This window comes from Choristoneura fumiferana, chromosome 19, assembly GCF_025370935.1.
Source record: "Choristoneura fumiferana chromosome 19, NRCan_CFum_1, whole genome shotgun sequence".
NCBI lineage: Eukaryota > Metazoa > Arthropoda > Insecta > Lepidoptera > Tortricidae > Choristoneura > Choristoneura fumiferana.
This window is the reverse complement of record NC_133490.1, coordinates 11,211,244-11,228,438: the sequence shown is the minus strand read 5'-3', so window position 1 is coordinate 11,228,438 and position 17,195 is coordinate 11,211,244. Positions and strand designations below refer to the sequence as shown.

Below are 17,195 nucleotides of genomic sequence, written 5' to 3'. Positions count from 1 at the left end.
CGGAAAGCTAAACACCCCCAACATTGCCATTTCAAAGTTCTTTATCTCAAAAATGATTAAAACGATTTTAATGAAACACAGCTAAAACTCACCGCAAGGAAACTTGCTTTTACTTTGACAAACCGCATCGAAATCGGTCAATCCGTTTCAGAGCTATGTACATGCCACAGACAGACAGACATTGGTGCCAAACTTATAACACTCTTTTTTCGTCAGAGGTTAAAAATAACAATGATATTTAAATATTATTAAAAAAGAATTCAGATAAAAAAATAACAATTGTAATCTTAAAAATTCCGCCTATACCATTCAAATTAAACACACACACACGTATACAACGACACACTCACACTCACACACACATAACACGCAGAGAACGCGACATTTATAAACGCGTCAGCTGAAATAATACATCATAGAAATTTAAACTCTATCCAAACACCATAGAGCCCAAAAACACTTTCGTACTAGTAATAAAATTAGGATATTTCAAAAGTCAAATACAATACTTGAAATTGTTCTGCGCAAATTGAAAACTGAACCGAAAACTTTAGCGCATATAGTTCCAATTCCTTGAAAGCTCCATCCGCATATTTAATCCCAGAGTGTGTTAACTACAACCATGTTGTTTTTAAAAAACAAACTAAAATACTTAGTAAAATTAAGACTCAAAATCTAACCTAAATGTAGCGTCAGTTGTTACTATTTCGATTTAGCATTGCGATGTGCACATCTTACTTCCTCAACCTCGTATCTTTCCAACTTACGCTAAACCCTGTAACTTCTAACGTAAAGTGGAATTTAGAAGAATGTGGCGTTAAGATACGAGGTTGGGAAAGTAAGTGGTGGATATGTCATGGTTGTGTTCCGAATTCGAAAGAGCTTTCCGAGGCGAGCCGAGCGCGTACCGATCGGGTCCGAGCGGCGCCGAGACGCAGCCACTGCGAATGCATTACGACGTAGCGTAGGGTTGGCAGTTAGGGAAATTGTTTTTTTTTTTTTGTAATTTAACGGTTTATTTTTCGTATTTTTGCTGGGGTTTGTAATTTCAAGGGAGGTGATTTTGTGTGATGCTGTTTTGAGTGAAAAAGAAAAACATGTAAGAAAATAATATTTGAATAGTTCGCAGCATCAGGATTTAACTGGCTTAATTTGGCATAATCCCATTTTAAACTATGCGTGATTGTTTTGGTACCAAGTTTATTACGTATTAAAATGAAATTATGTTGAATTGAATTAGTACCTATAATTCTAAACGGGCAGATGAAGTACTAATTTATACTAGTCCGAGCTGAAAATGCCTATTGTTTAATAAATAAGTGCCACATTTTTTTAATAATAAAAATAAATCAACAATGAGCTCAAAATAATTGTTTAACGTAGCAGAAAGAAAGAAAGAATAAATTTATTTGCCAAAATTCGGCACAGCAAAAAAAATCACAATTAAAAATAAGATAACCTTATTATATACAAAAAAAGAAAAAAAAGACATTGTGCCGAAAGAATCAAATTATTTTACTATTTCACCATTATTATTTTTCAATTCTTACCTAAAAACCTCTTAAAGCAAGTAAACGTAAGAAAATGCAAAGCAGACATTGGCGCAATCAGTGCAAAAAAGTCGTAAGCAAAGTGTTAATGGCGGAAATAACTATATTTATTATTTTTGTGTCTGTGTGTAATAGAGCGAAAAGCTCAGAACTCATTATAAATGACGATAGCCTAGTAAATGCGTCAAAAACGGTCAAACCTTCTTGTTTTTATGACAAAATAAATCCTGACCATTTTTTATCATTCTTTAGTCATTTTATTTATGCACTAATAATACGCTATCCATCCGGTACACCACTGAATGTTAAACATTTACATAATAATATAAACAGACACTAATCTTTTTTCAAACAACCTAGTTCTTGGGTTTGATCCCAAAAACTCCCAAAACTCTCGAAGCTCCTAATTGTCCCTACGACGGTTCTGCAAAAAAGAAAATGGCGGAAAAGCCAGCCCTGTCAGGGCGGGGCTTGGGGCGCGCGGGCCGAGCGCCGCCAGTCGGCCGCGGGGCCCCGCGCAGCTCGCACGCGATGCATTAAGCTATGTTCCTCCCCGACCTACCGCGAGCCTGCATGGTGGACGACGTAGCAACGTACCTGCAAGCACCCTCCTCGGGACAGGTGGCTAATCTTTAACAACAAACCATATGTAATTAACAATGATCATATTAACAGATGTTGTGAGCTAAATGTCGCTTAGCGGCCGCCGCCGGGGTATTTTTGTTCGATGTATCTACGATTTCGGGTTGAAAAAAAATCTACTATTAATAAAAAAAATACAGTGATTTGTGTGATGTTGTTGTAAGCGAAGTGACAAACGGACGACGTAAACAGATCGATGGAGCTTTACGGAGCGGTTGCGTTTTAGTTTTCCCGTGCTTGCATAAGCTTGGTGTAAACGGAAAAGCGTGGAGTATGGTGCTGAATTGATTTTGGATACTAATAACTTTAATTCTGAAATAATAATGTCATCAGAAACAACAGTACGTAAAATTCTCAATCTCCATATCAAAAATAAACTGAGTTTTTAATGAAATAAAACTTGATTGAAAACATATACAAAAAAGTATACGACAATAAATTATGAAAACACTAAGAACCAGTAAAAACGCTAAAAAATAAATTTGCACAACCCTTAACGTGTTCCAAAACTCTGCCTGGTTCGAATTGTATTCTTATTTCAAATAATAAAAATCTTTTTCATCTGTAAAAACCAACCGGTCCAGGCCAGTTGCGTTTTATTACTACTGTCAATTTGAGATCCTAAATACTGGCTGGTGTAATCATAATAGGCCAAAACAAAAACCACGCTTATTAAAAACAAAAAATATAGAATCCACGTGAATAAAGCATTAAAATGTTATTTGCGCATTCGAGTAAAACAAAACAAAAATGTTTAGTAAATAAATATACATAGAGCTTTATTCTTCCACTAGCTGCGTCAATATGAATGAAAAGCACAACACCTAATATAACCTAGCGTCCAAGCGAATAGAAAATGTGCTCAATGCGTATCCACAAAATTGAATAAAAGCCATAAGATATATAGAATGGCCTAGTGGATGGCAAATCGATATGGCGAGCGAGAAGTAAGCGAACTGCAGGCGAAATACGGCATAGAGTAGCATAACGCCCATTCATGTCTGCGGCGACTGCGACCACGTGATGTGTTTTCGAATTGAGAATACGTAGCTTTTAAAAAAAAAGACTCAATCTCTGAAATTGTGTTGTTTGACTGATCAAAATAATAATGCTGCTTGCTTGTTTATAGCAGCGGTTGCGGTTACCCAGAGTAAAGTTTGAATTCAGACTTTGAATTTGGAATATTTTGAAAACAGTTTTTTCGATATTTCTATTGCTTAATCGATGTATTGATTATGAATGGATGAAAAATTTATTTGCCTTTAAGGAAATCAGAATGAATACAGATAATTGTTTACGAGTATAATACATATTATGCAAGAAACAAAGTAAAACAATAAAAATTAGGAAACAGACATACTCTCAAAGTGGCCAGGGTTTTAAATATTAAAAATTAAAACAAGAAGGTTCAACAATTTATAGAACATAACAATGAACTGTAGGATGAGACAGTTAATTAGTTAAATTAAAAGTTATTTCAAAACTATGATTTTTGAGCAATTACACGAGATAATTCATCAACTTTAAACTCCATTTTTGAAAAGCAGATGCCATCTAAAAGATAGGATGATACAAAAATAAAATGGCTTTTATTTGAATACAAAAATAAAATGTACCGTGAAATAGGCTTGTTGTTTATATCTTGTAGTTAACAAACATGTTTTTGTTAGAGCGATTGTGAAATGGAATCAGAAAAAAATCGTAATAACCTACTTTGAAACAAGTTCATTGAGGAATTTGTTTTTCTTGAGTTTCAAAAGAATGGTTACATGGATTAGGATATTAAGTTGTCAGTTTGTTTGTTTAAAAGTTTAAGTCGATTGTGTTATTTAAAAATGTTTAAAATTCTAATAAGAAATATTGGTTTAATCAAATATCGCATGTCTTTTTTTACTTAAAAACGAAATATAAAATGTTTTAAACTATCGCGATTCTCACTCAAATCTAATATGTCTCGGGATTAATTATAACTAGGTACTATTTTTATTAGTAAAATTACCTCCTTCTAGAGATGGGCCGAATGTGATTAGAACCGAATACGAACTTCGGACGAACTTCGGTTTAACGCATTCACTGCCTCCTGACTTGACTTGACTGACCACAGGTGCCACCGACGCACATGTGCGTTAAAAATGTATGAATAATTATGGCAGCGGCACTGGGGGGAAGTTCCAAAAACGCATATATACGTCGGTGGCAGTGAATGCGTGAATAACCTGCCTCAAGTGAATTTTAAATACGAGAGAATAAGAAGAGATTCTTAAATTTAATTGTTGAATACAGCCTTTAATTATTAAAAATACATACTTAAAGTTTCTCAATATTTCGTTTGTGAAATACGAATAAAAAAATATTTATTCGTTCAAAACAGGTAATTACATTTTTAATATTTTCATCAAAAACATTTATAGTTATTTATAGGGGTGTCCAATCGAATAACCCAAATATCTGATGAAATAGCAGGAACTGTGAATATCTAAGGAACAATTTGAAGACACCCTGTATAAAGAGTGGGCGAATTTCTTCAAGCGCTGCACTATTCTAAAAGTGCACCTGAAAACTTAAGTTAGGCAAATCTAAATAGAATGCATCGCAAAGTGCAGCGCCGTTGCATTGTCAGCGAAAACGCGATTGGAACTTGGATTCAAAGTGCAAAGCTTGCTGCAAGCTTTGTGTTTTAGTTCTAATAAAAAAATGGTAGGTATACCATGTCATGTGAGGAATTACATTTGAAATTTACCACGAGCTTTGCGGTGAAGGAAAACATCGTGAGGAAACCTGCACAAACCTGCGAAGCAATTCAATGGTGCGTGTGAAGTTCCCAATCCGCACTGGGCCCGCGTGGGAACTATGGCCCAAGCCCTCTTGTTCTGAGAGGAGGCCTGTGCCCAGCAGTGGGACGTATATAGGCTGGGATGGAATACCTATGTACGAGTAAATTATTTTTCCAAATTATATTAAAAAACTAGAATACATCGAAAAAAAGCGCAGCTTCGAAATAATTTGTAAATTACTTACTGTGTCTAGAGTGCATTGAAAACTTCGCCACATGAGGTATATTCCCTAAGAGCTTGACAAGCTATACCCAATAGATGACACCTGCTGTCATATCTACTGCTAATGACCTTAAAATACTACTGGGACCACGGTCCAGCAATCATCACTATAATTGTTTTTTTTTTAATGTGTTACTGTTAGTTTAATTTGGTTTTAAAAAAATCTACTCAGATAACCGTAAAGCATCCACAAAAATCGAGAAGTGTGTTTACAGTTTAGTAATTTTATTTACTGAAAATATCACGAAAGCGAATATTTCTAAAAGCTAATTTTAATTTCCAAGGACAATTGACTCGATGAATAACATAATTAATTTCATAGCAAATCTTTGTAAAAACAATAAAAAAAGTTAGAGCGCGGTGAAAAGGTAACAGCATAATATTAAAATAATGTTAAAACAGAAAAATTGTTCTATATATTGAACGAACACACAAAAAGAGACCATCTGTTTCACCATGGCTCTGTTTCAATGGGTGGTGAAACAGCCCCTAAAACTACAATTAACTATACTTAACAGCATTTAAACTCAGAAGTCAAAACAAAAGAAACTAAAAACCCAAATGAGAAGAAGTTCTACAATTCAAAGACAAAACAAAAACCGAACGAAGAAAACATTATTAAAATAATGTAACAAAAGAAAATGAAAGAAATATCCAAACTGGAACATGATTCGCAAATGGAAGTGATCTGAATTGAAATCGAAGAGGTCAGAAAAATACGCAAAACAATCGGCGATGAAAAGGTGAAAGAAGAACCAAGAACTAAGAAGAATCAAGTGAACTTAATATTTACAAAACAACAAAATTCGACGTTAATTGATTGAAATAACATTTATATTAGCTACTTATAATAAGTAGTTTGTTTCGCAAATCTCGCAAAGAAACGAAATGAATGAAATAAAGTACAAGAATTCGGTACAACGAATTGTCTTACAGAAAAAAAATGACAAAACACCACATTTAAAAATAAAACTAATAATTAAGCAGTGATTTTTTTTAAACAAACTTTATAAGAAACATTTAAAAATGTCTTAACACTCAATTAAAAGAATAAAAACTGCAAGAGAAAAATAATTCGTTCGTCCATATAGCATATTTAAATAAAGAACAGTGAGCGCTGTTCAAAATACCCGAAAGCATTCGAAAACAGCTACTAGAGCGTCGAATTCAAATTAACAATAAAAAAAGTTTAAAAAAATGGCCAAAAATACCCGGCGGTTGTCGCGCGCGCGTCGCATCGGTGTCTTACGAATATACTCGATGTTTCCCAGTGTCGTTTCTTCTTTCTATCACTTTTTGCCACTCTCGGTGTTTGAATGTTTTTCACTAACTGTTAATGTTGATATTCTAACCCCTATTCTATGTTAAAGTTCGCTGTAGACTGCTTGAACTGACCAAAGGTTGATCACGCGTTGAATTGTTATAATTTGTATTCTCAGATTACAGAACAAGTAGACTTTCATTTCTTTTAAAATGGTCGTCAGCTCAGGTAGTTTATACGAATCGAATGTTAACCATATACACTCAATTTTTAAGTATATCTTATTTGTTTTCTAATAAAAGAAAGGTAAACGTACTTTTGAGTTTATGTGGTTACGTTTGTTACGTGAATCAGTATCTCAAGTCTATATTGTTTTTGATTTAAAAAAATTTGCTCATGATTTCACGCTTCGAATATTCAAATTTGGAACGTGGAAGCTGACGCTTGTCAAATGGGCACGCCACGTCGAATTCTTGTTAATTTGCCGCTCCGATTTCTTCAAACGAAAGTTAAAATTAACCGGTGTTACATACAATAGCAGGTAGATATAGGCAAAATAGACGATATATAGGTTAAACGTATTTTTACGGGCCCGATATTTAAGGTTAACTCGTATGCTCGTCAGTTGGGCTCAGTCTATTTTTAAAAAGCACTTAAACCAAAGTGAATTCAGAAATGCCAACCGTAACATAAAATGTCAGGAAGATATTTCATATTGGAAATCGAACTGGCCCGTTAAAAGCTGTTTAATCAGAACTTTATTACACGTTATAGTGATTCACGTACTGTTTTTTGTTTTGTATCTTAATGTTAGTTAATAAATTTGTAACTGTGCATGACTCCCGAATGCACTGCCCCAAACAGGAATGTGATGCACGTTTTTTTTTATCTTTGTGTTTTTTTATTCAGAAAGCAAAGGGTCCATTTGCGGGATTGGGTTGATCTGATTTTTCAGCTGCAAAGACGGACGTCCGCTGATTCAAAAATCAGCAAATCCAAATTGGAACGTGTATATTTTGAATTCCGAAAGCCGATGGTGTTTTGTTTTTAACCGTACTGTGGTACCGGAAGGGGAGAGAAGGCATAATATTTTCTTTCTTTATTCGAAATAATAATGTCGCTTTGTGCATTTGGATTTGATATCGTACCCGTATATTTATTTCGTTCACCGTTTGCTTTTATCAATTTGCCAGCGATTGATGCCAATATTTTATTGAATAAGTATTACTAAAAAATCTTACTCAAGTATTTGATTATAATTATAATTATTGCTCTAACTAGAGCTTTTTTTGAAGCATTTCTACTAAAGTAATGCCCATTTTGGCGGCTAGCTTTTGATGTTTACCCAACATTCATATAAATGGCACTGGCACTCTGAGTCTCAAAGATCTATCAAAGAGACTCAGAGATACCACAGGAGACCGAAGAGCTGGCAGTTTCCTCGCTCAACGCATCAGTCTTGCGATCCAGCGAGGAAATGCTGCCAGCGTCTTTGGTACCATGCCGCAGGGTCCATTTTTAGATTTATTATAGTTTTAGCTTATTTAATTTTATTGTACCTAATGTACCTTTTATTGTGAATATTAAAATAATACTATTATATGAAAAAAAAACAGTCAATGTTCAAGTTCAAGACAGTAAATTCAAATGAAAAATAGGTATATTCGTTCTTAAGTACGGGTCTTAAGTATCTGCTGTTTATTACTTATAGTATTGACCTGAGATGATATGCTACCATTTTTTCTACCAGTTTCATCATCAGTAAATATCAAGCCAATCGTAAAATTAACTCGTAAGCGATAATAGCCTTTAATATTTTTAGTGGTACGGACAAATTGGCATTGAACTTTAAAGTAGTAAAGGGGTTTCTTAGCAATTATGTAGAACAGGGACGATTGACATCGAATTTACCGGATCCCAAACAAAGTTTAACTAAGCTTTGTAAACTAAGTAGGATAGTCAACAGGTATTGTGTTGTATGTACTGTGTAACTCTTTAGTGTACAAAAAACACATGAAATTAGCAGTTAACAAACTCTTGTTAAGGCAAACTTTCTCATTTCCTTTAAACATCATATTTTTTTCGTCAGAGAGAATAAATAAGTTGTTACTATTTATACCTGCTATGGAAATATTGAAGGCGCTTCTAGCATGTATCGACAGCAAGCGGTTCCGATAATTTTTTACGCTTTATTTTCGGCTCTATAAACATATGTACCTCTTTTAATATGTATAGCATTGTTTGACACTGACTATATGATCTATTAAGTTAAGTACGTACATATACAACTTCATCTAAAGTTCTCAATGGAAGCATTGTCGAGTTGACTAACTTTCCCCCTTACAAGTGAAGAAGGATCAACGGATCAGCAGCCTACCCTGAACGTTGTTAAACGTTTTACAGACCCTTTCATTAGGTGATTGTTTTAAATTTTTACAACCTAAATTTATTAAATTTCCTTGGTTTTTCCAAGCTTTTGTTTAACTTCTTTGTTTGGGTCAAATCTTGCAAGTTCATTTTGACCCACTTCCATTTTAGGATTGACTTGTCTGATATTTGGTGTATATACGTAAGTTGGATAACCATGCATGTATAGTCAACAAAAAAGTTGTATTAAAAATGAAATTTTAACAGAAGAAATATATATTTACTTGACTAATATATAAAATAATTACAAAACTAAAACTTTAGATAAACTAAACTAAAATTACAAAGTAAAAATGTCGTCCAGATTTTCTGCCTCAGGCATTGACCCCAAAACACTGGCAGCATTGCCTCTCTGAACTGTTATTTCTAATCTTTGCGAGAGGTAAGTGCCAGCTGGGGTCGCCTGAGGCCAAAACCAGACGATATGATAGGTCTTTAACAGAAGCTTTCTTCTATTGAGTCGTCACCTCAACACACTCTTGAGAGAGTGGACGTGGTCGGTTGGAAATTTATTGCAAACCTTCACTTTCTTCAGAAAACTGTGTGATCTCTTGCCTTCCTCACCGCAGTGCTGGAGTCTGAAGTTCATAGTTGGCTATAGAGAGCTGCTGTCCCTCTCACGTCAGGTTCCATAGGGCATAGTAAAAGAGGAGAAGTCATACATTTTACTTGCCCCCGATATCATATCGGCGTCCGATACCGATATCAGATCCGATAATGTGAAAACGCTCTAACGTGTACCTATCAAAAAACCTCATATGCACTCGTAACAGTTCACCTCTTTAACTCAAACTGCCGTAAAAAGTAAAGCTTTAAGTTTGAATGTGACAAATAAACGTTAGAGGCGCTGCCAAACGGCGGTTGAGGCACTGCCAGGCGGCGGCCTTGACTTCGGGGTACGGCTATCAGCTCTGCTATCATCATCAACGGCACAATACAAGCAATAGGCAGTAGAGCCTGGCCAAGCTAACTCTGCAGAGAATAATATGGTAACACTGCAAATGTAACGCATATTATGTACGAGATTTGACGTTAGAATACAGTGTTGCCAAATTATTCCGTTGCAGACTTAGCTTGGCCAGGCTATAGTTTGACTCAGCCGTATTCTTGAAATTTGTATTGCCTGGGCGGAGCGCTAGGGTTGGCGTCTACAGAAAAACAGACGTGTGTAGATTTTTATTGTATGTGTGTAGCTTTAGGGGTAGGGATAAAACATATGTTATTTTAATGATTATTTATTTATTAAATTATAAGTTGGTAATAGAAAAAAAATGCGTCTATTGCGGCAAGTTCGAAACGGCTTGTTGTTATTATTAAATAACGCCATTATTAAATATTACCTAGTTAGTACTAAGCAAAGGGTCGTGGGTTCAAGCCCCGGCTCGCACCTCTGAGTTTTTCGAAATTCATGTGCGGAATTACATTTGAAATTTACCACGAGCTTTGCGGTGAAGGAACACACCGTGAGGAAACCTGTAAAAACCTGCGAAGCAATTCAATGGTGCGTGCGAAGTTCCCAATCCGCACTGGGCCCGCGTGGGAACTATGGCCCAAGCCCTCTTGTTCTGAGAGGAGGCCTGTGCCCAGCAGTGGGACGTATATAGGCTGGGATGATAGTACCAAGCGCTATAACGTACGTTACGGAATCGAAACGGACGCGAATAGAGCGAGCAGCGCGGCACAGCACTCGACCAGCGACCGGACTGCGCGGCGCGCGGCGTGGCACTGCGTAGTTTTGTCTTGCGAAGATTGGTTAGCGGCCGTGGAAATGACGCTTGGCTGTGTGCGTGCGTTGATTCGGGCGCTAGTATGAAGTCGATCTACTGATTACTTGTATTGTGTCAACGGCCTTTGCATCTGTGACGACGCCTTAAGATCAACATATATGCCAGGCAAAAATATATTCTTTGTATTGAAAACTATGAGACTATGCCCACTAGCGCGTTCCTTAACCAGCCGTCGTAGCGTGCCATACACGGAGCGTCAGAAGCAGTGCTGATACGCTTCTTGACGGTGCCGAACCGGTGCGTGCTGGCGGCGCCGGGTTACAACCGCGTATGATGACCGTTCTAAGCCCGTTATAAACATTCGCACCTTTAAAATTAAACTGAAACGATTCGAAATATTCCCAGTTCCAAAATAAACTTTAAGGGGCTGTTTCACCATCCATTGAGTAGTGTTAACTGACGGTTAAATGTTATGCCGTCTCTATTTGTTGTGTTCGAATAGACGGAGACGCCATCACATTTAACTGTCAGTTAACACTAATAAATGGATGGTGAAACAGCCCCTAAATATAACACAATCGAGTTGAATTTAAAAACAAGAAATTTTCGAATTATTTCAGTTTAATTTTAAAGGTGTGTGAATGTAGCTAGTTTTCTCTCGCACTTTCGCCATCGCCGGTCTGCAGGGCTACTACGAAACTCGAAGTTCGTGTCGTGCGGTTCCTCTGACACTTATACTATTTAATACGAGAGCGAGAGGGACCGCACGACATGAACTTCGAGTTTCGAGTTTCGTAGAAGCCCTGCTGGTACCGACAGTTCTATAAAGAACATGTCAAAAATGGAACACGAAAAATTTATTGAAATAGTCAGTAAATATGTTTTTTTTTATAGATACTAGGTTTATTGTATTGCTACGCAGATGATACGTGGATTCTATGGTGACTAAACCCGTTGCGCGTGGGCAGTGCACAGCTAGGTAACCATAGGCTCTGGTGCAGAAAATAAACTAAGTAGGACCCTAACTATACTATTTAAAAGTTCGATGTCTCAAAAACGGCTAAACCCTGCTTTCAAATAAAAAACCGCATTCAAATCGGTCCACCCGTTTAAGAGCTTCGGTGCTACAGGGACAGACACACACACAGACACACAGATACGCAGACACACAGATACACAGACACATATAGCGGTCAAACTTATAACACCCCTCTTTTTGCGTCGGGGGTTAAAAATCCGTGTTCGTTGTGTTCCGAATTCGACATACTCTAGATTTGTTATGTATAAGTATAGCCCTCCAGTAGCTACTACGCCACTGCACAAATAAGGTTCTAATCCTAGCTCGCATTTCAAGTTTCTTAAGTTCGTGCTTTTAAAATTCATAATGCGAAATTACAGCTGAAATTTACCACCAGCTTTGCGGACAAGGAAAACATCGTGAAGAAACCTAACCATACCTGTGAAGTAATTCAATGGTGTGTGAAGTTCGCAATCCGTACTGGGCCCACTTGGGAACTACGGCTGAAATCCTCTCGTTCTAAGAGGAGAACTGTGCCCTGCAGTGGGATGTATATACAGACCAAGATGGTGACCAACCAATTTTGCCATGTTTTTCGACATATTTAAATCAGTTTAAAACGTTTAACGAAAACTTCATTAGACAAACACAATTAGTTTTCAAACGTAGGCGTTTCATGCTTTCCTAGTCACACTTATTTATAAAATGTCAAAAATACAATGACATTGACAGTGTACGCGCGGTGTCAAGGCCAGTGACAGTTGGCAAAACGTGGCTGTACCGAGCTTGCCAACTTAACGCGCGGAAGCGGGGGACGCTGTTTTTTGTTTATCTGTGGAATCTGGTTACTGGTTGAATATAACACGCCATGTAAAAAAAAGTAAGAGTCTTCGAGTAATGTAGCGTATTTATTAATCTGTCATCTCCCAGGATAACAGGATCAAAGGAATTTGGGCACAAATTTGTGCCTCTGGGAGAGGACAGGTTAAGGTGGTTGAGACCATGGGTTCTACTGAAAAGAAAAAACATGAGCGTTGCCGCTTACCGCAACATTCCTAATGGACCAATTTCTATTTTTCATTGTTATAATTCTTAATTCATTTATTGCATGAAAACGGATACTGAAAGCTAGAAGGTAAATATAAAACCGGTCAAGAGCGTGTCGGACACGCCCGAAATAGGGTTCCGTAGCCATTACAAAAAAAAAGTAATATTTTTCTAAGGATTTCGTATTTTATACGGATTCTTCCAAGTTTAGGTATATTACCATCTTGTTTTTTTTGAAATTTTTCCACCCACCGGTTTAGATTTTAGAGGGGGGACGCTCGATTTTAATGAAAATTTGCACTTTAAAGTTGAATTTTTTGCAAACAAATTTTAATCACTGAATCGAAAAATCGTATTAGCAAACCCCTAATGGTTATCCAACGATACCCCATACTATAGGTTGGATGAGTTTTTTTTTTTAATTTTTATTGTACCATTTTTTCGGCATAGTTTACATATATATCCGTGCAAAATTACAGCTTTCTAGCATTGATAGTCCATGAGCAAAACCGCGGACGGACGGACAGACAGACAGACAGACATGGCGAAACTATAAGGGTTATGTTTATGCCAATTTGGCTCCGGAACCCTAAAAATTAATGTAATCTAGCACATTCATGGTGTACAATATTGAGATAGATTAAATACTATATTTCAGCTATTTCAGCAGTAATTATATAGGCATGCCTGTAAAATCTTTATTGTATCTACGTACCTACGAACGGATCGCATTATTTCAATTATTTTTTTGGAAATATAGCTCTATCGCTACAATCGATGTAAATATCATTTATTTTAAGATTGGTTTTGGTTTTTGTTTTTTTTTTGTTTTTGGATTGGTGTTCGAGGACCTGGGTTCGATTCCCAGTGTTGGTCTTATTTTTCTGGTTTTTCTATGCATCTATATTTCAGTTTTTATTTTCAATCATTTATTTTGTTACTCATAAACATGTCATGATTTCTATAAGTATTACTCTTTGGTCATGACCCGTCATGGTGGTCATGGCGGCAAAATATAAAGAGAACTGATGTTGTCATGGTAGTTTCTTTACGGTCTGTGCTAGTGTCGTCCCCTGTGCAAAGCTTTGCTTAATATGCCCTATTATTGGCAAACTTTGAGATATTTTGAACTTCTCCCTTTAAGTAATCTCTATGTTGAAAATAGCCTGAATGGCTTCGAGAAAAGTATCGTACGGCCGTGCCTTTGTTTTTGTTTTGCTCGACTTGGCAGGGGCACTGCCGTGCCCTCAGATTAGTCAACCTGTGAGTGAATGAGTTAGGTTAAGAGTGTTTTGGAAACTCAGTAATTGTAGTTGATTTCTAAGTCATAATTTGGTACTCCTCGGTTGCGTTTCGTTGTTATTGAAGAAAATCAAACTGACAGAGATATATGGCCCGTATTAAGTTACTAAACAGTAGGTATGCAACATTGCTAAAATATTGGCCTATGCTGCATTCAGAACTTTCAGACCGGCACAGTGAAAAAGGGCGCAGTGTAATTGATTCTACTTTCGATTCTAGCAAACTGCTTTCAGGTAGCAAATAAAAAGTACTTAGTCAAAAAAAAATCTGTACCGTAAATTAATTTTTTTATCCGATTGCCCGAAGGAGGGTTATATTTTTAACAAAAACTATTTAAAAGTCTGTTGTTATTACCAACTACAGTATTACCTAAGTAACATATGAAACTTGAAAAATCTCCAACATTATCATTTCAAAGTTCAATACCTCAAAAACGGCTAAACCAATTCCCATAAAACATAGCTTAGAACTAGCGTAAGAAAACCCGCCTGCATGTAAAAAAACCGCGTCAATATCGGTCCATCCGGGTGAGAGCTACGATGCCACAGACAGACATTGACGTCAAACTTACAACATCCCTCTTTTTAACGCCCGACGCAAAAAGAGGGGTGTTATTAAGTTTGACTGCTATGTGTGTTTGTCTGTGGCACCGTAGCTCTTAAACAGGTGAACCGATTAGAATGCGTTTTTTTATTTGAAAGCAGGTTTTCTAGCAATGGTTTTTAGAATTGTTTTCTCAAAATCAGTTCAGCCATTTTTGAGATATTGAACTTTGAAGTGACAATGTCAGAGGTTTCCAACTTTTTGTTGGTTACGTTTAATGCATAAGGGGTTAACAAAACAAATCTTAAATGATCAAAAGTATTGATAGTGCCACTCGAGTTGAATTGAATGATTACACACACAGCTACAACATGTCGTGTAATGACAGCAGGATTTTGACATTTACTCATTAATTTCATTCATTCTCCTTTTGTAAAATCAGTTCTTTTTCAGTGTGTGTAATCATTTATTTCAACTCTCGTGGCTCTACCTTGTTATTACTGTCTAATGTATCTTTCTATGTATAGTTTATAGTGTGTAAATAAATTACATTTTATCACTTTAATTTGGGATACTGTACCCTAAAAATTGAAGGGTTCAGTTCATTCCAAGAGCGGTGGACGGAATCAATAAACCGATATCAAGCAGAGGCAAGGAACGTGGAATATTGCACTTCCACTTTTATCAGTCTGTTGCTGACAAGCGATAGTGAATCGTTTATCAGGAAAATAGCATCTAATTGTTTTGAGTTTGATGCTTTTTGAACTATTTTGAGATATTTTTAGTGAGGTTCTGTGAAATAGCGCATACTGACGGCCATTATGCTCGTATCCCTGGTCCAATAAAGCCACATTCTGCAAAATGACAACTTTTCAGGATAGAGGTTTAAAGATTCGTTGCGCGTAATCAATCAATGTAGTTCTTTATTTCTCCGTAAGAGTACAGAAATAAAATCTGATATAAGTTTTTTTTTATTCGACCGGATGGCAAACGAGCAAGTGGGTCCCCCGATGTATCATCCGGGGGCATTGCAGATGCGTTGCCAACCCAGAGGTTTAAGATGGGATACCAAGTGCCAGTAATTTCACCAGCTGTCTTACTCTCCACGCCGAAAGACAACAGTGCAAGCACTGCTTCACGGCAGGATTAGCGAGCAAGATGGTGGTAGCAATCCGGGCTGGAAAGGTACAAATCTATTCGACGCATGTCTAATACGTCTTTGTTTTACCAAGTTCCATCAGTTGCATGTGCACATGCGTCTTTATTTCAGGATTTTTTTACGGTAAAACCTAACCATAATATGGTTTAAAACTTTTTTTATGTAGGTTATAACCAAAAAATGTGCGAGAAAGTGGAAGTGGGCTGTATGGAAATTTGCGGAACGTGACGAGAGGACAGTAGGATGGTGAGGGAACGGCTTGGAAGCAAAATATTGCGTCTCTCGACAAAATAATAGAGCTAAATAAACAAAGTAAGCGAAATAATGGCTACTGCCGAAAGCTCTCACCTGAGGGCTCCTCGCCCAGCGCCGATCCAGCCCTCAAAAAAGGTTGTGGTTACAGCCACCCGATAATCGGTGAAGTGCGAGTCGGAGTATGCACTCATCCATGAACAATCATGACCAGAGAGCGGAATTTTCATCAATTTTGGCCTATTGATCTCGATTGACTGTGGTGTCTTCACAATTCTATTAGGATTGTGGGCATGCCCATTGTGCCCACAACGGTGGATCCGCCCTTGTCCTCGCCTGCTGTGTGGCAGGATCGTAGGGCATCAGTAACTGGCACCGTAGGCTCGAAGTCTTCAGCTCCTCAAGAAGTCGTCGCACTTAGCCTTCAGAACAGCGCAGAGTTTGCAAAGAATCTCCCGCTGAAGCACTGAGCTTACGTTAAATTTAAAATAATGGTCGAAGGAAAGCTGGTAAAGTTCGGGCAGCGTAACGGCTGCTCACAATTCAAATTCCTTCAGACAAACGAGCAGACGGTTCATCTGATGTTATGCAATGAGGGCTATCGCGTATGAATTCGCCACTAGAGGCGCTAGTGTAGCGTGAGGTCTCCGAAATGTCAAATCTCATAGCTTTTGGGTGAGCTACGAGGGTTTATTTATAATTAGAATAATTTTGTGAATATTTTGCAATATCTGAAATTAATTATGGCAAATATGCGTTCCGGGGCAATGAATGTCTGAGTTTTGAGACAGTTTTGTCTTTCGGAAACCTTTGTCCTCCCTTTTTTCCGAACAAAACGGGGACTATGAAACACTGTGGCATGCTCGATATTTTTATGGTACGGTTTTAAGGTGTATTAAATATGATTTTAATCTTAACTTTGTTTTCACGCCCGTAAAAACAGACTTTGAAAGCCATACTTAAAAACCTCACGCAACAGTGCGCCATCTAGTGAGACAAAAAACGATAGCCCTCATTGACGTTACAGTCTGGCTCGCGATTGGCTGATTTAGCTATTTAACCAACCACATGATGCAAATGACAAAGCTGTCGAACGGACCTCACGATGCTACACCAACTAGCTTATTACGGAAACCATCATTGTATGACTTAATGAGTTATGATATTTCAAAGTCAAACGTACGCTGCACATAAATTTCAGTCACGAAATT

The 17,195-nt window shown here is 37.2% G+C and overlaps 1 protein-coding gene across 8 annotated transcripts in view; it reads left to right on the top strand.

The window, feature by feature from the left end:
- The first annotated feature begins 2,059 nt into the window (after positions 1 to 2,059).
- Positions 2,060 to 17,195, top strand: part of NfI (Nuclear factor I) — a 63,907-nt gene continuing 48,771 nt past the window's right edge. For 7 of the 8 annotated variants that reach the window (XM_074102840.1, XM_074102838.1, XM_074102837.1 and 4 more), the window contains exon 1: positions 2,060 to 2,171. In XM_074102840.1, coding sequence (XP_073958941.1) covers positions 2,094 to 2,171 — 78 coding nt within the window. In that variant the 5' untranslated portion in view covers positions 2,060 to 2,093. Of the gene's footprint in view, positions 2,200 to 17,195 lie in introns of all 8 variants that reach the window. The other variant, XM_074102839.1, reaches the window with a different exon arrangement.